This window comes from Mus caroli, unplaced genomic scaffold (genome assembly GCF_978045245.1).
Source record: "Mus caroli unplaced genomic scaffold, Mus_caroli_1 scaffold_2, whole genome shotgun sequence".
Classification (NCBI taxonomy): domain Eukaryota; kingdom Metazoa; phylum Chordata; class Mammalia; order Rodentia; family Muridae; genus Mus; species Mus caroli.
In genome coordinates, this window is record NW_028227257.1 from 15816010 (window position 1) to 15835595 (window position 19586).

General features: G+C 49.4%; 1 protein-coding gene across 5 annotated transcripts in view; it reads right to left on the bottom strand.

Annotated features, from left to right (window-relative positions):
* Nucleotides 1-577: 577 nt before the first annotated feature.
* The window catches only part of Pkig (cAMP-dependent protein kinase inhibitor gamma), a 71029-nt gene continuing 52020 nt past the window's right edge, over nt 578-19586 (bottom strand). For all 5 annotated transcript variants that reach the window (XM_021155784.3, XM_029474341.2, XM_085832495.1 and 2 more), the window contains 2 exons: nt 5559-5732; nt 578-1248 (listed from right to left, as the gene is read on the bottom strand). In XM_021155784.3, the coding sequence (XP_021011443.1) occupies nt 1169-1248; nt 5559-5709 (231 nt within the window). In that variant the 5' untranslated portion in view covers nt 5710-5732 and the 3' untranslated portion in view covers nt 578-1168. The remainder of the gene's footprint in view (nt 1249-5558; nt 5733-19586) is intronic.

The window sequence follows — 19586 nt, forward strand, 5'->3', positions numbered from 1 at the left end:
AGGCTGGGGAAGCCAGGGTCTCTTTCCTGCAGAAGTGATTCTTTTCCAGAGGGGCTGTTGGAGCAGATGCTCCTGAACTCTCTGCCCCTTTAACCAGTCCTTTGGATTTATTTTTATTATTTTTAAATATTTAATTATTTTTATGTATATGGGTGTTTTGCCTGCTTGTATGTATATGCATCATGTGTGCCTGGTGCCAGAGGTCAGAAAAGGGCACCACCTCCCCTGGTACTGGAATTTAGGTAGTTCTAAACCACCATATGCCCATGTGCCCATCAAGGACAGCAGGTGAAAGCTGACTCTCTCCTACTACCCTGTCAGCCCCAGGGATTGAACTCAGGCTGCCAGGCTGGGCAGTAAGTCTCTACCCACTGAGCCATCTCACAGGCCCTTTTCAGGCTGTGGCAGGTGTGGGCTGTGGGTGGGTGGGGTGAGGAAGGACTCGTGAGATGCCACATGAGGGGTTGTGCTAGTCACCACAGGATAGAGGGCAGCAGTGGGGCCCTGCAGGGTGATGATGTGGGGATGCAGAGCCCAGCTGTGCAGCTGATAGTTAAAAGAAAAGATCATAAGCCAGTCACACAAACCACCAGCATTTATTTCCTGGGCCTAAGTATCAGTCTCTTGGTATAAAGGGTAAAGAATTGGTCAGTTAGTTTTGAGTCCAAATCCTTTCCCAAAACTGGATCTGTGAGGCTCCATGAGGAAACTTAGAGCTGCATAGATCATCAGAACTGAGCTTAAAACGGCTTTCAAAACAAAAACAAAACCCAAAACCAAAACAGAAGAAAAGTGATTGTCAGCTCCCCCCTCTCTCTCTGAAAAAGTTATGTTTTTAAAAAATGTAAAAGAGGCTTTAAAAAAGGGCTAGGAAGATCTTCCCGACAGACGGCTGGCTGGAGGGTGAGTGGTGACAGGACAGTCCCTGTCCAGGTGGCAGTTGCTCACCTAGGGGCAGGGCCTGGTTCGAGCCCCGCCTAGCCGAATAAATAACATCTCATGGTGCTAGTGTCTTCAGAGTGTACCTGGGCACCGTGGGGAGGTGGGAAGAGTGGAGCCTGTGCTGTGGGTGGAGGACTTGGCTGGAGTGGGGGCCACAGAGGACTCCATGAGGCTCCAGTCCAGGCGGTACCGCAGGTCTCTTCCAGCCTTGGGACCACAGGCAGACTCAGGATGAGGTGTTCGCGTCACTGCTCTCAGGCTGGCTGCTGGCTTCCTTGTCGGGGGTACTTCCCTCTGCCTGTCCTTCTGCAGGGGAGAAAAGGAGTGTGTTTTCTTCTTTCACCCATTTACATGTGGGAAGCACAGGGGGCCTGGAAGGAGCAGCCACACTGATGACCGGGGCCAGCCTTGGAAGTAGGCAAATGGGTTCGTTAGGGAGGGCGAGAGAGGCATTTAACCTGCTCTCAGGTCTCCTTTTACCATGGGAAGGCTGCCAGGGCTGCTGGTATACTAAAACTCAGTACAGGTCAGGACTACAGACCTGCTGATCAGCATGTTCTCTCTAGAGGGAGAATGTTAAGTTCCCAGCAGGACATATGTGCTTAGCAAATGGGAGTTTCCTCAAACACCATATAGGAGCTGAAACCAGTGGGCAGCTCAGGCGTGCCCACTGTGGCCTGCACATCCTAAGGTAGAGGATACCTGACTCTGAATACCACTGGCAGCATCCAGCCCTGCTCTATTCCAGCCAGCCAGAAACATGGGCTAGAATAAGGGACAGCAGCAGGCTGGGGAACCACCTGGCCTGGCCTCCAAGTCCCTACCTGAGCTAGTCCTCACTCGCAGCTTCTCTGAAGCCCTGATGGAAGGTGGGACCAGCAGCTTCTGCCCCATGCACTTGCTAGCAGCTTGTGCTGTTATTCAACCCTCTCAGGGCCAGCATCCTCCACAGATGCTGGTTATGGACAAAACTCAACTAGTAGTGCAGTCTCAAGCCCCAGGGACCTTGGTGCCACTGAAGGTACATGTCATTCTGCCATTAGGCCCGTCTTTAAGTCTATGTTGAGCTCTGGGTCTGGAATTCTGTCAAACAGTCCACACAGCAACCTGAAGATGTGGTTAAGGTCATAACACCCATAAGGAAACAGGCTCAGAGGGGCGAGATACCTGCAACCAAAGGGGAGAGCCTGCTTACTGCTGAGCCCCACTTCTTCCTCTAAGCTGCATTCTCCTGCATTTATAGAGGCATGTTGGCAGGACGGCCTCCCATTGCCCTACACAGCAGTCTTTGGCTCTGAGTGCTCATGGAAGTAAATAGTGTGGACAGAACTTGGTACTGTGGCTCAAGTATGTGCCAATCTGAGCCTGCCTGTCCTGAAGCGGCCTCCTCTGAGGATGGGGGCTGAACCAAGATTCAGCCACAAAGTTCTCCTGGTCTCTGGAGGCCTAACACCCCTGACGTACTAGGTTCATTTGTGAAGCACCCCATGAACTGAGACCCTTTAAACTCCCCCATTGTCTCTGCTGTTTACTCCACTGCTAGAGACTGCAGGCAAGTCACTTTGTAGTAACCAACCTGTCAGGGATGAAGATATCCTGAAGAGACTCTGTCCCTCACCTTGGCTGTCAGACTATTGAAACACTGGGCCCCCAAGAAATTATATATTCCCAAGGATCTCCTGCTGAAGAAGAAAAGCCTAAGCCTGAGCCAAGCGCGGGGACTTTTCTCCAGGAAGGAGTTCTGTGACTTGCCAGCAACTGAGGATAGTGGGCCCTGGACAATGAAGGGGCAGTGATGGGCAGACCACACCTTGTGAGGACAGCCTAGGTGTGCACAACGCTGGCCTCTACTTAAACCTACCCTCATGGCAGAGCCCCAAAGATGAACTTGGAGGGAATCACCTGACCTCTCTGTCCCTCTTCCCAATGTGGCCACGCTGAATAAATTGCCTTTTGTTGTTCTTCATTTTAATTTGGCTTTTTAATTTTTTTCTTTATGTACATGAGTGTTTTGCTTGCATGTATGTTTGTGAACCACATGCATCTGTGGCACATTTGGAAATCAGATGGTACTGTATCTCCTGAAACTGGAGCTACAGATGTTGTAAGCTGCTATGAAGTGGTCTTAACCACTGAACTTAACCACCAGCTCCTAATTTGGCTCTTTTAATTGGCTTATTGAGAAGTGATGTCTGAATCTGGCTTGATGGAACGTAGGCTGTGGCCCTAAGTCCTCTCTAACAGTCATACTTCCTCTGTACCAGCCCCAACCCTCCCTTAGTTGGGGAGAAGGTCCTCTTCCATCAGTCCTGGGAGGAAAGAAACTGTTGCCCAGGGTCAGTGTACCCTCATCTCCATGGCTGGCCTCTGGCTTCTCTTCCTCTTAAGAGAGTATAGCAAATGTGTGCTCCCTGTCTGAGAAGATGACAGGCACAGACAGATGTGTGCCCTGCATGCTGTAGGACACTGATAGATCCAGCAGGCCACAAGTTTGGGGAGACCAGATAGCTAGGACACTTCTGCCTGCCCATACCCTACGGGGCCACAGTTCTGTTCCACTCAGGCTATGCATCAGCAAGGGCGTGGCAGAGAAAACTCTGGGGCCTTGGCCTGTGGGTCAGAATCTGGGGGATAGGATTAAGGCTCTGTCTTCAGCATATGAGAGTCTGCTGGGCTCAGAAATGCCTGGGGACACTTTACTGTGATGGCTTCTCATAGCTGGCCACCTTGATTCTATCAAAGGCATTCCAGTTCTCAGCAGCAGCAAGCACATTCTGTCCTCATGCCTCCCTTTTAGACATCCGTCATAGTGGCTAGCAAGTGTCATGTACTGGGAGGACCCAAATACCACAAAGACCCTCAGTAAGGCAAACGGTGTTGTAAAGGCCTGCATGAGGGACTAGTGATGGCTAAGGATGAAGGCAGGCAGCAAACAAAGCTGATGAGAGCTGAGCAGAGCACAGGAGCCTTGAAGAGCCTCTTGGCACTGTGCCCGGTGTGCCAGCTGGGCCCACGCCGTTGAGTAGGTACCCGTCACGTGCCAAACACTGCTAGTCACAGAGGGCATGAGACAGCCTGTGCTGGAACAGCTCAGTTCAGAAGGGGTGCTTACAGGGCCATGGAGATGGGAAGAAAGGGGCGCCTCTGTCAGAAACAAGCTGTGGTCTGGGAAGGCCGTAGCACTAAAAGCACCACAATGAGAAGCAACCGCCAGAAGCAGGGCCCTACAGGCCTTTGTTCCGGCTGCAAAGAGAAAGCAAAAAGTGGGAGATAAAGAGTTGGGGCTGCGGAGGGGGTGGGGAGCATTGTGTAGGTGTCCATACTTGAATAGAAAGCGGGGACCAACACAAGAAAGGCCAAAGGGCCTCAGCCTGGGAAACTTTGTGAGGCTGTGGGGGTAAGGGGCAGGGTATTCTCTCGAGGCATAGAGACTGTCATACTAATGATGGGTCATTGGCTGGGCGAGCCTAAGAAGACTCAGGTTCTCTTTACTTCGGTTAAATCTATTACATGAGAAACTGGGTCCCTGACCCCAACATCGTCCCTGTTCCGTGTTCCTAAGTCATTTCTGGGCAATAAGGACTGAGAACTCTAGACTGGGGCCGCACAGGCAAAGACAATGCTTTGGCCCAGCAAGGATCTGCTCCTGGAGTAGCACAGAGGAAGCCGCAGTGCACCATGGGAAGTGATACGGCAAGCACGGCTCTGAGCCTAAAGCAGAGAAGTCGTAGGGAAGGCTTCCCAAGGAAGGGTCTACAGCTAACTGTGGACCTAAGCTGAACAGAGGCCTCTGAGAACAGAGAAGTGAGGAGCAGGGTGTCCCGGGCAATGCTGGGTCCCCTTGGTTTCTTCATTGGGTCACTCAGCCTGTGGTCACAAAATGCCCGCCATGTAAAGGTATAACAGGGTTCCTCTCTCCTAAAACGAAAGTCAAAGACATGAGGCCTCTGAGAGTGATGTGGCTGGGGGCACACTAGCTAAGCAGGCCTCTGGGAGCATCTGGGGTTGTTGTAGACAGAGGTAACAGTGAGTGCAGTGAAGGCCCCCACAAGGAGGCCCTGACCCTTTATAGAGAAGCAGACAGAGATGGGCAAGTGGGGAAAAGTGAGTAGGGTGTGGATGGACCCCAAGGCCAGGCAGGCTAGCCAGCAGGGCATGACTCCTGGGGAGCACTGAAGAGTAGCTTGGCTCTGAGATGTTACCATAGAGTCTGGGACAGAAGGCTGACAGGACAGGACAGGCTAACTAATCCTGCTGTCTGCTGTGCAGGAAGGGCATGAAGTCCAAGTGAACAGCAGGTAAACATGGTGGCTGTGCAGATGTGGAGAAGCTAAGGCATGGAGCACTGGGAGTTAGGATCCATTACAGAGATCTAACAGGACTTGTTGGAGTTGGGGCAGGAAAAAGGGGAAAGGCCCCAGCTACTCATCAGAGCCCTTGGAACCAGGACGCTGGCACTCTATCCTAGACATCGGCTGGACTCTGCCAACAGTCGCAAACAGCCTCAATTAAGATGCAGCTGCTTCCCTGAGGAAGGTGTAGGGCCTGGAGGCTAGCAAGAGCTAGCAAACTACCTCCCCAGCTGCCCACCAGGATGTGGGGGCACTAGCTCTGACCTGCTCCCTCAAGTGCAAGCTCGCCCATGTCTCCAGCGAGCTTCCGCACACTCACGGCCTCCGAGTCACCCTGGATGTCAGGGACTGCATTCCGACGGCCTGTCCGGTCGCAGGAGATGAAGTCCGAGTAGGAGGACTCGACTTCCATCATGCCTGTCGCATCGCTCCTCAGGCCTGTTGGGACAGGAGCAGAAGTGAGACACTGACGTCCTTTGTAACTCCACAGTTAGACAACTTCTACCCACGTCTTACAGAACGAGCATGAAGTCAGGCATGGTGGTGCATTTTAATCTTAGCACTTGAGAGGCAGAGCTCTGTGGCTCTAGGCTAGCCTGGTCTACCTAATCAGTTATAGGACAGCAAAGGCTACATAGAGAGACCCTGTTTTATTTTTAAAATTAAGAAATAAAAAACCAAAAGGAGGCAGGGGGAAGGGAGGAGAGGAGGGAGAGAGGAAGGGAGGGAGGACAGAGAGATAAGCCATGCATGAGGGTCAGGAAGATGGCTCAGTGGGTAAAGGTGCTTGCCACTAAGCCCCAGACACCATGTGCTAGAAAAACAGAACGAACTCCTGCACATTCTTTTGTGACCTTCATACCTGCACTGTGTACCTTGTGTGTACACACACACACACACACACACACACAGAGCAAAATAAATGTGAAAACATGTAAGACCATGCATTCCATCTTGATTCAAAGTCCAGCTGATGGGCAGCTTGCCCCACACCATGTGCCCAGCACTGTCTAGGGTACAGAGGGAGCACCTCAAGCCGGCATCGCTCCCACCTCACAGAGCTTAGAGTTCACCACACACTGGGTCACTTAGCTCATGACTGCATGTTCAGGGCTTCAAGGGCGCTAGAGGGATGGCCAGGACCCAAGCAGGACTCAGAGATGGAAAGTAGCACATCAGCCAACAGCCAAGGATGTACGGGAAGAATCTGGGCATGGTAGCTTCCACCTGAAACTCCAGCACTGAAGAGACTCAGGCAGGAGGACTGCTGTGAGCTCGAAGCCAGTCTGAGCTACACAGTTGAATAGTGATCTCTGGGATAAAAGAATGAAACCATGTCTCAAGTAAAATTATAAAATGAAGAGAGGCAAAAATTATAAAATAAAAAAAGGCAGGAAGAAAGAAAGGGGGTACAAGGAGTGCCTACGGAAGGGAACAGGCAAGGAGTGCCTAAGGAAGGGAACAAGCAAGGAGTGCCTACGGAAGGGAACAGGCAGGTACTGAGGCTCTGAGGAAGGAAGATGGGGTGGAGCAGAGCAGAAAGGACGCGCATGAGGGACACTGACAGGGAAGACGCACCCTGGAGGGGTTTAGGTAAGACCATGAAGACAGCTGTGGATGGGGTAGGTTAGGCTTCTGGGGAGGTCAGAGGTGACAACACAACAGGGACCAAGCAGACACCAACCTGGGTCCTAGACACAACCTGGAAAACAAATATGTGGGCAGCTTCTGTCTGACAGGGAGTTTTGGTTTCTGACTTTAGTCAGGTGGTAGAAGGAGGCGTGGCTATTGAAATGGGACCCAGGGGGAAACACTTGGGACACCAGATGGATGGAAAGCAACCGTTCAAGGGTTCATTCAGTCCCTGCTGGCTTCAAGCTCCCATGAGCCCTCCAAAGGCGTGAGACCAGGAATGTCCCTGTGGGGGACAACAGTCTAGAGTGAAGAGAACCATGGTTCTAAGGAAGGAACTCGGTAATTATACAGGGACCAGACCATACATTAGATTTCATAGCCAATTCTCTGGAGCAAAGACCCTGCCCCTCTTTGGGTTTCCAAATGAGGAGAAGCAAAATTCTGTGTAAGGAAGTGCCCTCTGCACCCAGCAGATGGCGCTCTCCGCCTGTCTTTCTTAGCTGTGGGGCGCGAACTCCTGGAAGTGGTTTCTTCTGCTGCCCACTCTGCCTCCCCTTCCTCTGGGGAAACTGTTCAAAGCCTCGGCAGAGCAGAATGGCCTGTTGCGATGGTGATGACACTCTACAATGATGAGACTGCAGCACAAAGAGTGGTGAGGACAGTCACCAGGCGCTTGCTCACGTCCATCACTCTCAATGGCCCCACCCCGTAGATAAGCACTGTGTGTGTGTAGCTTTATAACTTGACTTGGAAAGGTCTCAGGCCGGTCCAGGCCGATCCATCCTCAGGCTCAGATGTTTCCCCAGGTGACACCAGCTGCCCAGGTGGGTCAAACCGTGGGCAGCCCATACCATCTGCTGTAGCCTCTTTGCTCAGCTCTTTTCCAGCGAGAACGTCAGTTCCAATGAAAAGGGATTTGTGTCTGGATTGTCAATGCACCAGACTGAGAGACCTGATCTTGGCAGCTGAGCCAAACCCACTCTGCTGCTTTCTTCCAAGATGCTGGGCTCGGCACCTGCTACAGAGGAATGCGCTATAAATACACCTGGATCACACAGCTTTTCATCCACCCACCTGCCCACCCACCCATCCTCTCCTCCATTCCCTATCTGTGGGATGACAGAATGACCCCAGGGACTGCAGGGAAGGCTCTGACTGCCAGAGTGCTCCACCGTTGTTGCTCTCTCCAGGATCTGACACCAGAAGATTAATTACCTGCTAAGCCACCTGCTGGCCTCTCACTAGGACAGACTCCCTAGGGCTCTAACCTTGCTCTTGCTATGTCTGACCTTTGAGCCACCCTGGCAGAAAGCTGATGCTGTTGGCACTGCCAAGTCCCAAACCCAATCCTGGAAAGCATCCATCTTCATTCATCCTTAGGGACCATGGCTCCAAACACAGCTCTGGGGAGTTTTCCAACTCAACACACAAACACTCAAATTTACTGTCTTCCATGACTGTGGTCTTCACACTACGGTGGCCTAGGCCTAGAATTACAGCTACTTGATGCCAAGGGAGGATGACCTTGGGTCCAGATAGCCTGAGGTACATAGCAAGATGCCATCCCAACAGACAGACAGACAAGCATGAGAAAAATGTTCATTTATGCTGGAAGTGAAATAAAATCATATAGTCATATATGAGTAACTTTTTTGTTTGTTTGTTTGTTTGTTTTTCAAAACTGCTTCTCTGTGTAGCCCTGGCTGTCCTGGAACTGTAGACCAGGCTGGTCTCAAACTTAGAGATCCACCTGCCTCTGCCTCCCCGGTGCTGGGATTAAAGGTATGAGCTACTACAGTCTGGCTTTCCTCAAACTCGGGATCCTCCTGCCTCCACATCCTCCAACAAATCCTACCAGTGTGCACAAGGCCACCACAGCCAGCAAGATTGATTTTTAAGTATATATATATATATATTACTCTACATTTTTGAGACTGGGTCTCATGCAACCCAAGCTGGCTTTGAACTCAAAACATAAACAAGGCTGGCCTTAAACTCCTGATCTTCCAGCCTCTATTTCCCAACTGCTGAGATAATATGTACCATACCTGACTTACCTTTTCAATCTTCTTTTGGGAAATGGCTTTGTTTTTATTTTTATTAGTAGTACTGGAGATGTGACCCAAGGTCTTCTGCATGCTAGGCAACTGTTCTATCATTCAACTACACTCTAGCCCATAATTTATCAATTATGTGTGGATGAGAAATAAAACTCAAAAGGCACAAATGGAAAGATGCAAGGCCTGGGTGTCTCCACGTACTCCAGACACTCTCCCCCAGCACACTATATCTTGGGTCCTTCCAGAAATGTCTGTGTGATACACAAAACCCCTCCCTTCTTTCTTATGTCTTTTGTAAAGAAATTTCTCATTTGTCCATTTCTTCATCTATTACTGTGTGTCCATGGCATGAGTGTGGGTGTGTGGGAGCACGATGCTTCTATGGAGATCAGAGGACCTCTTTGGGGAGCCTTCCTGTGTACTCTAGGGTCTGAACTCAGGTTGTCAGGCCTGCAACGCAAGAGCCTTTCCCCCACTAAACCATTTTACTGGGCATCTCTCCTTTTCTTTTTGAGAAAGGGTCTCACACTGTGGACCAGGCTGGGCTGGAACTCACTATATACCCTAGGTGGGCCTCCAACTCACAGCAATCCTCCTGCCTCAGCTTTGCAGATGCTCGGATTATAGGCATGCACTATCATGACTGGCCAAAATTTTTTCTTTTTCATCTTTTCTTCATCCAAGCATATGTCTTAGAAACAAATCCAAATTACCCTGAAACTCTGTGCAACGATTATATCAAAACACTACAAACATATCCAAAGTCCACCCAGCCCCCGGTTAGCAGCTGCAGGATCCTCTGTAGGGAGGCACAGCTGCAGACTTGATTTAATTACCCTCCCCAAAGACCTGGAGTTTCTTCCCTTAAAAGCAGAGCGGCCACATCAAAGGCTCTGTGCTCTCCATCCCAGGCCCCTCCAGATGCTCTTTTATCTTCCCTCCCATTTCAAGCCACCTTGTGCTGCTAAATCAAAAGCCCTGAGTGGACCACGCTCAGCCGCATGCTTCGCACGACAGACTTTATTATACAGATTCAAGAGTTTAAAGACCACTTTCATTCTTCTGTAGTCTCCTTCCCCGAGAGTGAACACCATTGCTCTTGTCTTTGTACCCTCAAGGCTGTTCCAGTGCCTGCACGCAGTGGGTACTTCATACTTACTGAATTTAAAACTAACTATTAATAGCCTGAGTCCTCCTCCTGAGTGGCCAGGTTGGGTCACTGACAGCACACTGTGCAACACAAGTCCTCTAGCCTCCACTTGAGAAATGAGGAAATTGAAGCTGGGGAGTGGAGCGACTTCTCAGCTCATCTCCGTTCCTCTCAGCTGGCCTGCACTCACGCTGTCCTTCACACTCTCCACCTCTCTGTCCCATGGTCTGCCCATCCACTCACTCAGCATCGACTCTCTCGTGCTGAGGTGAGACACCTGGGTGACACCATTAGGAACAGCAGCATTGTCTTCCTTTCTGGGCAAGGAGCAACCTCAATTGTTGCCTGAGAGAAAACTCTATGGCCCTCAGCTCTGGCCTCCTCTTAGTTTCCTCTCTCATGGGTTTCCTGCACAGGACTCAACTTGGGTACATAGGCCTAAGCACCCTGGTCTCCTAAACCTGCCCTTTTCCCACACAAGCTGGCCTACCTCTACCTCTGGCTCCCTCTCAGGTCCTCCTTCTCTGCTGGCACGAGGGACACTCAGGAAAGTAGTCAGGCTTGTGGCAGCACCTGACTCAGAACTGTTCAATGACTGAGAGAGTAAAGCAAAGCTGAGCGTGGCTGTGCATGCCTGCAATGCTAGCGCTCAGGGGATGGAGGCAGGAGGATCAAAAGTGTAAGGGCATTCTTAACTATACAGTAAATTCAAAGCCAGTCCGGGCCACAGGAGACCCATAAAGAGCGACATGCACACTGATCTGCTCATACCTACTGACACAAAAATGTTCTCGATAAACAGTCACCAACATGGGGGTCTGTGTTGCTTTCTCGGCCCTGGCCCACTGCACATCTCCAGCAGAGAAGCAGTTTGGATGCACTCAGGAAATGACAGGGCCTGGTCCATAGCAGGTGCTTCTGAGTTCGAGGCCAGCCTGGTCTACAGAGTGAGTTCCAGGACAGCCAGGGCTATACAGAGAAACCCTGTCTCGAAAAAAAAAAAAAACAAAAAACAAAACAAACAAAACAAAAGGTGGGAAGGTCCAAAGAGGTATGGAGAGTTGAAGTGAGAGGCACTCCAGAGACCATCTAGAAAAGACTGTTGTTACTTGGAAAAACTAAAGCTCAAAGAAGATTGCGAGAGGGTCACCTTCAATTCCAGGAGGCAAAGGTGACATCACCAGTTCAGGGACTGCAGGTGTGCTGTGGGGAACTCATCAAATGCCTCTGTCAGTCAGCCTCCCCTCTTACCGCCTGGGACACACTGGCTATCACCCTTTGTCCCTGCACTTGGGAAGAACCAAAGCACCCTGAAGTTCATGGGCTGAAGTGAAGATGAGGTGAGATATGGGCTCAGAGGGGCTGGAAAGTTCCATGAGACATGAGAAGCACCAATTAATAAACCATTGCTGTGCCCCACTGTGGCTGAGCTATCAGTAAACCTTCCCTTCTGACATTTCACTTGACTCCTTTGTTTACTCTCTCTCTCTCTTGTTTTTTTTTTGTTTTGTTTTATTTTTTTGTTTTGTTTTTCGAGACAGGGTTTCTCTGTATAGCCCTGGCTGTCCTGGAACTCATTCTGTAGACTAGGCTGGCCTCAAACTCAGAAATCCGCCTGCCTCTGCTTCCCGAGTGTTGGGATTAAAGGCATGTGCGACCTCTGCCCAGCTACTCTCTGTTTAATGGTGCTGCAGAGAGCCAAAACCCTACCCCTCCTTCTCCTGTGCTTTTGCTGCTAGGTGAACAGACATTCCACCAGTTGGCATCCTGGCCAGCATGGGCACTATTTACCTGAGAGACCTAGCTCAGAGGCTGCTGAACTGCTGTAGACTCTAGGGTAGAGGGAACAAGGGATGGACCCTGTGCCGCAACAGCAGTAAAAGTCTGACCCTACCCTCACGGTCCTCAGACTCCCAGAACCCCGCTCCTCTCCTAGCTTCCTTTTTCCCATCTGAACAATAATGGAGTCTGATCTCTAAGTCTCTTCCAGCCTGGACATTTCATTGTCTATGGCGCACCAGAGATGCCAGGCACCTTGTCAGGTGTGAGGTACACACTGGAGACAAGATTTACAATCTGACACAAGAAAAAGCACTGCATGGGTATGTTAATTGACCATGGCAGATTCTAATACTGGCTATGGAAGGAGAGGAAAGGGCTCTCCAGTGGTATATGTGGTTCAGTTAAAGGTGGGAAGGTCGCTGGTCGGTGGTGGCGCACGCCTTTAATCCCAGCACTTGGGAGGCAGAGGCAGGCGGATTTCTGAGTTCGAGGCCAGCCTGGTCTACAGAGTGAGTTCCAGGACAGCCAGGGCTATACAGAGAAACCCTGTCTCGAAAAAAAAAAAAAAACAAAAAACAAAACAAACAAAACAAAAGGTGGGAAGGTCAGAGAAGAAGTTTTGGGGTAAAACTGAAAAGAAAGAAAGGGGGGAAAAGGTGGAGAGCCAGGCGTGGAGACATCTGACTATAATCTTAAACCTTGAAAGAGGCATGAACACTCCCAGATGTTCATGGCCAGCCTGGTCTGCACATAGAGTTACACAGGAAGACCCTGTCTCAGAAACCAGATGAACAAACTAACAACCCTCCCTCACACAAAATGAGGGTGGCGGGGTTGGAGAGAGGGCTCAGTGGTTAACAGCAATGGCTGCTCTTCCAGAGGTCCTGTTCAATCCCCAGCATCCACGTGGTGCTCACAACCATCAACAAAGGGGTCTGATGCCCTCTTCTGGTCTGCGGATATATATGCAGCAGAGCACTCAGACGAAGATGATGAAGAAGAAAAGGAGAAAGGAGAAAAAAAGGAAGAAGGAAGAAGGAAGAAGGAAGAAGGAAGAAGGAAGAAGAAGAAGAAGAAGAAGAAGAAGAAGAAGAAGAAGAAGAAGAAGAAGAAAATGAATAGTCCAGGCAGAGCCAACAGCCAATGTGTCTAATAGCTTCTGTCTCAGCCTGTGCTCCATGGGCTGCTGGACACCAAAGTTCCCTGCCTTACCCCGGAAGTCTGGGGAACTCAGGGATTTGGATGCTTACAGGGAACCTGACCTTGAATACCCAGGCTAGAAGAGAGAAACCAAACTTGCTATAGGTGCTTGCTCTGGTCCCCACAGGATGGCATCTTCCTCAGGTCTCTCTGCTGCTTTCCTGGGCTATGTAGACTGAAGAAACCCTGGGCTGTGCCAAGAGCTACAGTCTAAGTCTGCAGCTTAGTCCCCATTGCTAGGGCAGATTCCATTACAACTCCTAATTGCTTTCCAAATAAATTTGAAAGGTCATTTCCTGTTTTTTTTTTCCCTTCTTAAAAAGATGAAATATGTTGCAGAAGTTACAGAAAAAGCAATCAGACTTTTTTTTTTTTTTTTAAACAGAGAACATGGGGTACAAGAGTATAAAATCCTGTTTCTTAGAGTGGACAAAACTGCCCAGCATCTCTAAGGCCAGAACGAGCTTAGACACCTAACAGAAAGGCCAGGGTCTAGGGTCTACTAAACCAACAGTTCTCCAATCATCTCTGTGAAGGAACCTGGCCACCAGGGCTGGCATCAAAGTGCTCCCTAATGCCCTTGAGCACATGCAGTGCCGAGCCCCACAGTGTTTAGTACCTGTGCAGAGAGCACCCCTGGGCGAGGCTTTGATCAGAGGCACATGGAGAGCCCAGACTCTGCTGGTCAGAAATGGTGCAATGGGAGGAAGGGGTAGGGTGCTGTGCAGGCAGGGCCATCGGTGACTTCTGCACTGCTAGGGACGGGGCACTTTTCTTACTTCTCCAGTCATGTTTCCCACAGCGTGTCCTGACACCACACCCTCTGGGCCTCCTGTTCCACCGGGACCAATGTTAGAGCTTCTCCCCCAAACCTCAGTCCTGGGACCTTCCTTTAAATACTCTGCCGAGAGCCCCCAAAACATTTCAAACTCTCTTAGAACGTGTGGATCTGCCCACTTTGTGTATCACACTGGGCTTCCTCATCAACACAGCGAACCTCATGTGCAAGCTATCAGCTCACCCCTCCCAGCTGCCTTCCCCTTGCCAGCCTCCCCTGTTCACACGTGGCTGGAGCTGATAGCTGGGAGCCTTTCTTGATCGTCCTCCTCTGCCACCTGCAGTTTGTCACCAGGTTCCATCGATTCTGCTTGCAAAACAGTTGCAGTGTGCCAACTGCCTACCCGCTAAGTGCTATCTATGCAGAGGCCCTTGACCCCAAAACAATTTTCCATTTAGAGTTGTTCTTGAAACAGAAACTGGGCTGTGGGATTCCTCTGCTCCATTCAACATCAACAAAACCCTAACCTCCCCGGTCAATCCTGCTGTCCCACTCTGACCTCACCCCTCTGTCCTTCCCTTCTACTTTCTTCATGGTCTAGTTTCGTTCTGTCATGCTGGACCCTCTAATGCTCAAATCTAATGTAATTCCTGACCTTTCTAAGCCTCTTCCCTCTGCCTGAAGCACTCTTGGACACTCTCAGCTCCTGTACACTGTAGACAGGTGGCACCCAGGCCTGGGGTTCTTAAAGGTTACTGCTTTGAGGTCTGCAGACTCAAAACCACCAGGGTTCCTGTCTCACTGTCTAAGTCAATAAGGCCTGGTGCCTGGAGGCTAACACAGTGGACATAACTAGGGTTTTGGAGGCTGTTTGTCCCCAGTGTGGCCCTTTATGGTGTTGGCCAATTTACCCGACCAAGGGACAACCAAGAAACATGGGTGCTAATACTGAATGTGGCTGTGGGATTCTCAAAGTTGACAGCAGAGGTCCAGGTGGTCTCTCTCTGACTGTATATCAAGTCTAAGACAAAGAAATCATTATTGTGGCTATTTTGCTACAGACATGGGAGGTTCAGAGAGGTTCGTAGCTTGTCCAAGGTCACACAGCATACGTGGAACAGGAGCTAGTCTGTAATGTCTGTAACTGGGCTAACACATGGAAATGATCTACAATGGGCACTAGTGTCTAATAAGATTTTTTGAAGAGTCTCTTTCCTTTGTCTTTTTTTTTTTTTTTGGTCCCCAGCCACCCCAGTCTCTAGCCTCAAAGAAAGAATTTCAAAAAGTAGAGCAGGAAACAGGGAAGGCGCATGAAAATATTCTACTGTGCTCGCCAACACAAACACCAGATGCACTCACCACGCTTAAGCAAAGTTCTCTGCTGAATTTTCTCACTTGTAGTTTCTGGTTTCGAGTCAAAGTCTCATAATGTATCCCAGGCTGGCCTCAAACCTCTGATTCTCCTGCCTCAGCCTCCCTCGTGCTAAGCGTATAGGCTGATACCCCATAACTAACCCTCTTCATTGAATTTTGTGCTGGAGATCAAATTCTTCAGTCTTTTCGCTGATGTTTGGTTGAGTCTATGAATTTGCCTCAAAAATTTTTAATTATTTATTCAATTCACTTTACATCCCAATATCAGCCCCTCCTTACCCCACCTGCCTCAAAATTCCTAATCCACAGCAATAGAAAAAAACAACAACAACAATTTGGGATATCAATTTTAAAGCCCCACCCTCTTAGCGACTATGCTCTACCCAGCAGGGCTGTACTGTGACTTATGTGGGTAGGGGCTACCATCGGTGGTTCTAAGGGGCCACTGGGATGAAGCAGAAGTCTTGATAGATCTCTTAGAGGCCAGGCACACTTCTCCCCAGCTCTTTTGCCATTTGTGTCTTTTCTATCTTAGTTGGGGCTCAGCTTCGAAGCAGAATTTCCAGAAAGGGGCAGCCTCCCTCTTCCATGGAGGGAGGGGCAGGAAGGGAAAGTGAAATCACTTCCAGGCAGGCTTGCCAAGGTCCCAGGCTGGGCTAAGCTCTAGCTCTGTTGGTATCAGGTGGGTGCCTCTGGGGACAGTTCCCCAACCTTAGGGGTCCCACGTGCAAACGAAAGGGAAAGCAGCCACTTATCTCTGTAGTAATTCTGCAACGTATCTACAAGTTGTTTGGCACTCTGCCTAACACACTGACATCTAAAAAGCTGGGAGTGTAACTGGGTGACAGACCGCTGGCCTAGCATAACACAGTCCTGGGCTGAAGTACCATCAAGAAAATACAGAAGGGGCTTAATTTAAATCCTTTTGGATGCTTTATGAGCTGGCTTTAGAACTGACTTCTTTTCTTCCTTCTCTTCCATTTCCTCCTCTTTCATTTTTGGGAGGTGCTGGGGATTCAACTTAGGGCCTTCCATATATCACTGAGCCATTCCCTAGTATCTGATGTCTAACGTAAAATGAAGGATGGTGTCTGACTCTAGGATGAAGTTAGGGGGCCTCAGACAGCATCCACCTGGCTCTCCTAGGATACCTGTCTCCTGCAGTTGAGAAATACAGGAAACCAGAGGCTGCCACACCATGAGGAACTCACACTCTGGGAAGTGAGCACATGAAGAAGCCTGAGCTGCATGGGTGGCGATGCAGCTGTCAGTCAGTGACTCCTGCACAGCCCTTGTTAATCCAACTCCAGGCAGTAGCTATGTGTGCCAGACGCACACTGTCCCAAGTCCTGCCTGCAGCAGCCAGGAGAGAAAGTAAGTTACCACTGCTGCTGCACTTGTGGGAATGTGGTGACGTGTCACGCAACACTGTAGAGTCAGCGCAAAGGAGTCGCTTCCGGTTTAGGCTTCCTCTCCAGCTCCTCTAAGAGTCCTGTCAAAGTCACCCCAAAATACACTGAGAAGGATGAAAAGAAACAAGATAGTATTATCTCTCTAATAGTCATGCATTCATCCAGAAAACTCACCGATCACTCACTGAGTACCAGATTTGTGACTACATGCTGTGTGCACAGAACAGCCAGACACAAGTATGGCCTTACTGGGGCTGGTGAGCTGGCTCAGTAGTTAAGAGCGCCGACTGCTTTTCCAAAGGTCCTGAGTTCGAATCCCAGCAACCACATGGTGGCTCACAACCATGCATAATGAAATCTCATGTTCTCTTCTGGAGTGTCTGAAGATACACTATAGTGTACTTACATATAATAAATAAATATATAAATAAATACTTTTTAAAATAAATATGGCCTTAAAGAAGCTCAAGGTCTAGCGAGGGAGACTGACTGAAAATACCTTAACTCTTCACAAATTACAGCACAAGAGGCACACAGTAGGATTGCTAGAAGCACTGGGTGTGCTTTCAAACTCCCTCAGTAGGCCGGGCGTGGTGTCGCACGCCTTTAATCCCAGCACTCGGGAGGCAGAGGCAGGAGGATTTCTGAGTTCGAGGCCAGCCTGGTCTACAAAGTGAGTTCCAGGACAGCCAGGGCTATATAGAGAAACCCTGTCTCGAAAAACCAAAAAAAAAAAAAAAAAAAAAACCAAACTCCCTCAGTAGGTCTGCAAATGACAGGCAGGGTGGGGCACTGGTACAATGTCCCTTCTTGACATTTTACTGATGGGGGGCATGACAATCTATATACCTGGTAAGGGGGAAGAGTTTAGGAATATTTCAGGATATCATATATAAACCTTTAAAATGTCACAAGTGTTGGCAGCTAGGAGATAGCAAAAAGGAATAGACAGAATGACAGAGGACCTGGCACCTTCCTCGGGTCTCTGTGTCTGAGCACACTTGTACATATATACACACATAAATAAATCTTATAAACCCTCCTGCCTCTCGCCTACATCAGTTCCAGAGTGATCTAGATCAGAGACATGCTCAGAGCTTCTTAGCTAATAAGACCATCTTTATTGTTGTTTCAAGACAGGCTTTCTCTGTGTAGCCCTGGCTATCCTGGAACTTGCTTTGTAGATCAGGATGGCCTCGAACTGAGAGATCTTCCTGCCTCTACCTCTGGAGTGCTAGGATCAAAGGTGTGTGCCACCACTGCCCTAAGACCATCTTTAAACTGCATTAGAATCAACTTTCATGTCTCTATTTCCTGGGGATGGCCGTAGCCACAGCAACAAAATGCTCAGATTATTACTCTAAGTGTCAAAGCCCTCATTGGGAGACACAAAGTAGATTAGGAGTCGCATGAGACCTGGGAGGGAACAAGAGGGGGATGGCAAAAGGGTGCAGGGTTTCTTTGTGGGTGGTGGAGACGTCTGTCTATCTAGCTGTGAGGGGCACTGACTTATATCCTTCAGTGGGTGAACTATGTGGTATGTAAATTCATAAAGCTATAGGAAGAAAAGCACCCTATCTAGTTCTGATGGAAAGAACCCTGCTCCTGCAGACACTGGTGCACAGGTGCGGTAGGCCCTAAGCCTTCCTCAGGACTCTAGATCACTCCTGTGAATGTAGTTTCTCATATAGGCGATCACACAGAACTTTCTCAGGATCACAGTGTCTGGGCTCTAAGCCTTATGCAAAACAGTTCCTTGCCTTTTCCCTAAAAATAAGGCAGGTGAGCAGCTGTGCTTTAGTTACACACTTCTGCCTGCCTCACTGGCTGTGTAATCTATGGCAAGACACACAGACTCATACAACAGTCAGTTTCTCCACACGTAAAACGACAGCACCCACTTTCTTAGGGCATTATGAGGGTTAAATATGACAGCATGCAAGGTGCATTTAACGGTACCCATGGCAGTGCATGTCAGATTATTTTGTTTTTCGAAGCAGCGTTTCTCCTCCCTCCCTCCCTCCCTCCCTTCCTTCCTTCCTCCCTCCCTCCCTTCCTTTCTTTTTCTTCTTTTTGTTGTTATTGTTTTGTTTGTTTGTTTGTTTTTGAGACAGGGTTTTTCTATGTAGCCCTGGCTATCCTGGAACTCACTCTATAGATCACTAGTCTCAAACTCACAGAGCTCGTCCTGCCTCTGAGCGCTCTGATTGAAAGTGCACGCCACAATGCTCAGCCCCAGCATAGTTCTTGCCATTACAATGCTTACAATGCACACAGCATTGTTGCCCACACAGTCCTTGCATGGACTCAAACCCGTAAACTCATGTCATGTTCAAAGCACTTAGGGGTTGAGTAGGGTGAGCTGGGTTGTACATTTTGTGAGGGGAGTCGGGAACATCCCACAGAGTGGCGTGAGCTTCAGCAATATGAAGTCACCTATCTCAGCTCACCCATGATCCTGTCACCTGGAAGTTCAGATGGACTAAGTACAGGGGATTATTTCTAGATGAAAAGTTATCAAATTAAACACATTTGACAATCTAAGGAAAACTATGGGCATATCCCAAGAAAATATGTATCTGTAAGCATCAAGGAGTGCCCATGACTCTAGGAACCCTGGTGTCCTTGGTCTTCCCACAAAGCTCCGCAGTGTAATGTGCACGGGGCTCTGGCCCTCGATGTTCTAAAAGCAGCTGGAGCAGAGGCTAACCCTCCTAAACTCGGGTTGGGTGGAAAAACATTCTGGGGACGAACAGTTGCAACCAAGTCACTGCAAATATGCATCTCGGGGATTCCCAGAGGCCCTGGGTCAGAAGAGGACACAGCCTGGGGTTCTGGGAAGCAGCTGGCAGGCAGGGTATACAGGATGATAAGCAGGAGGAGAGCTCTATTCTCATGGGG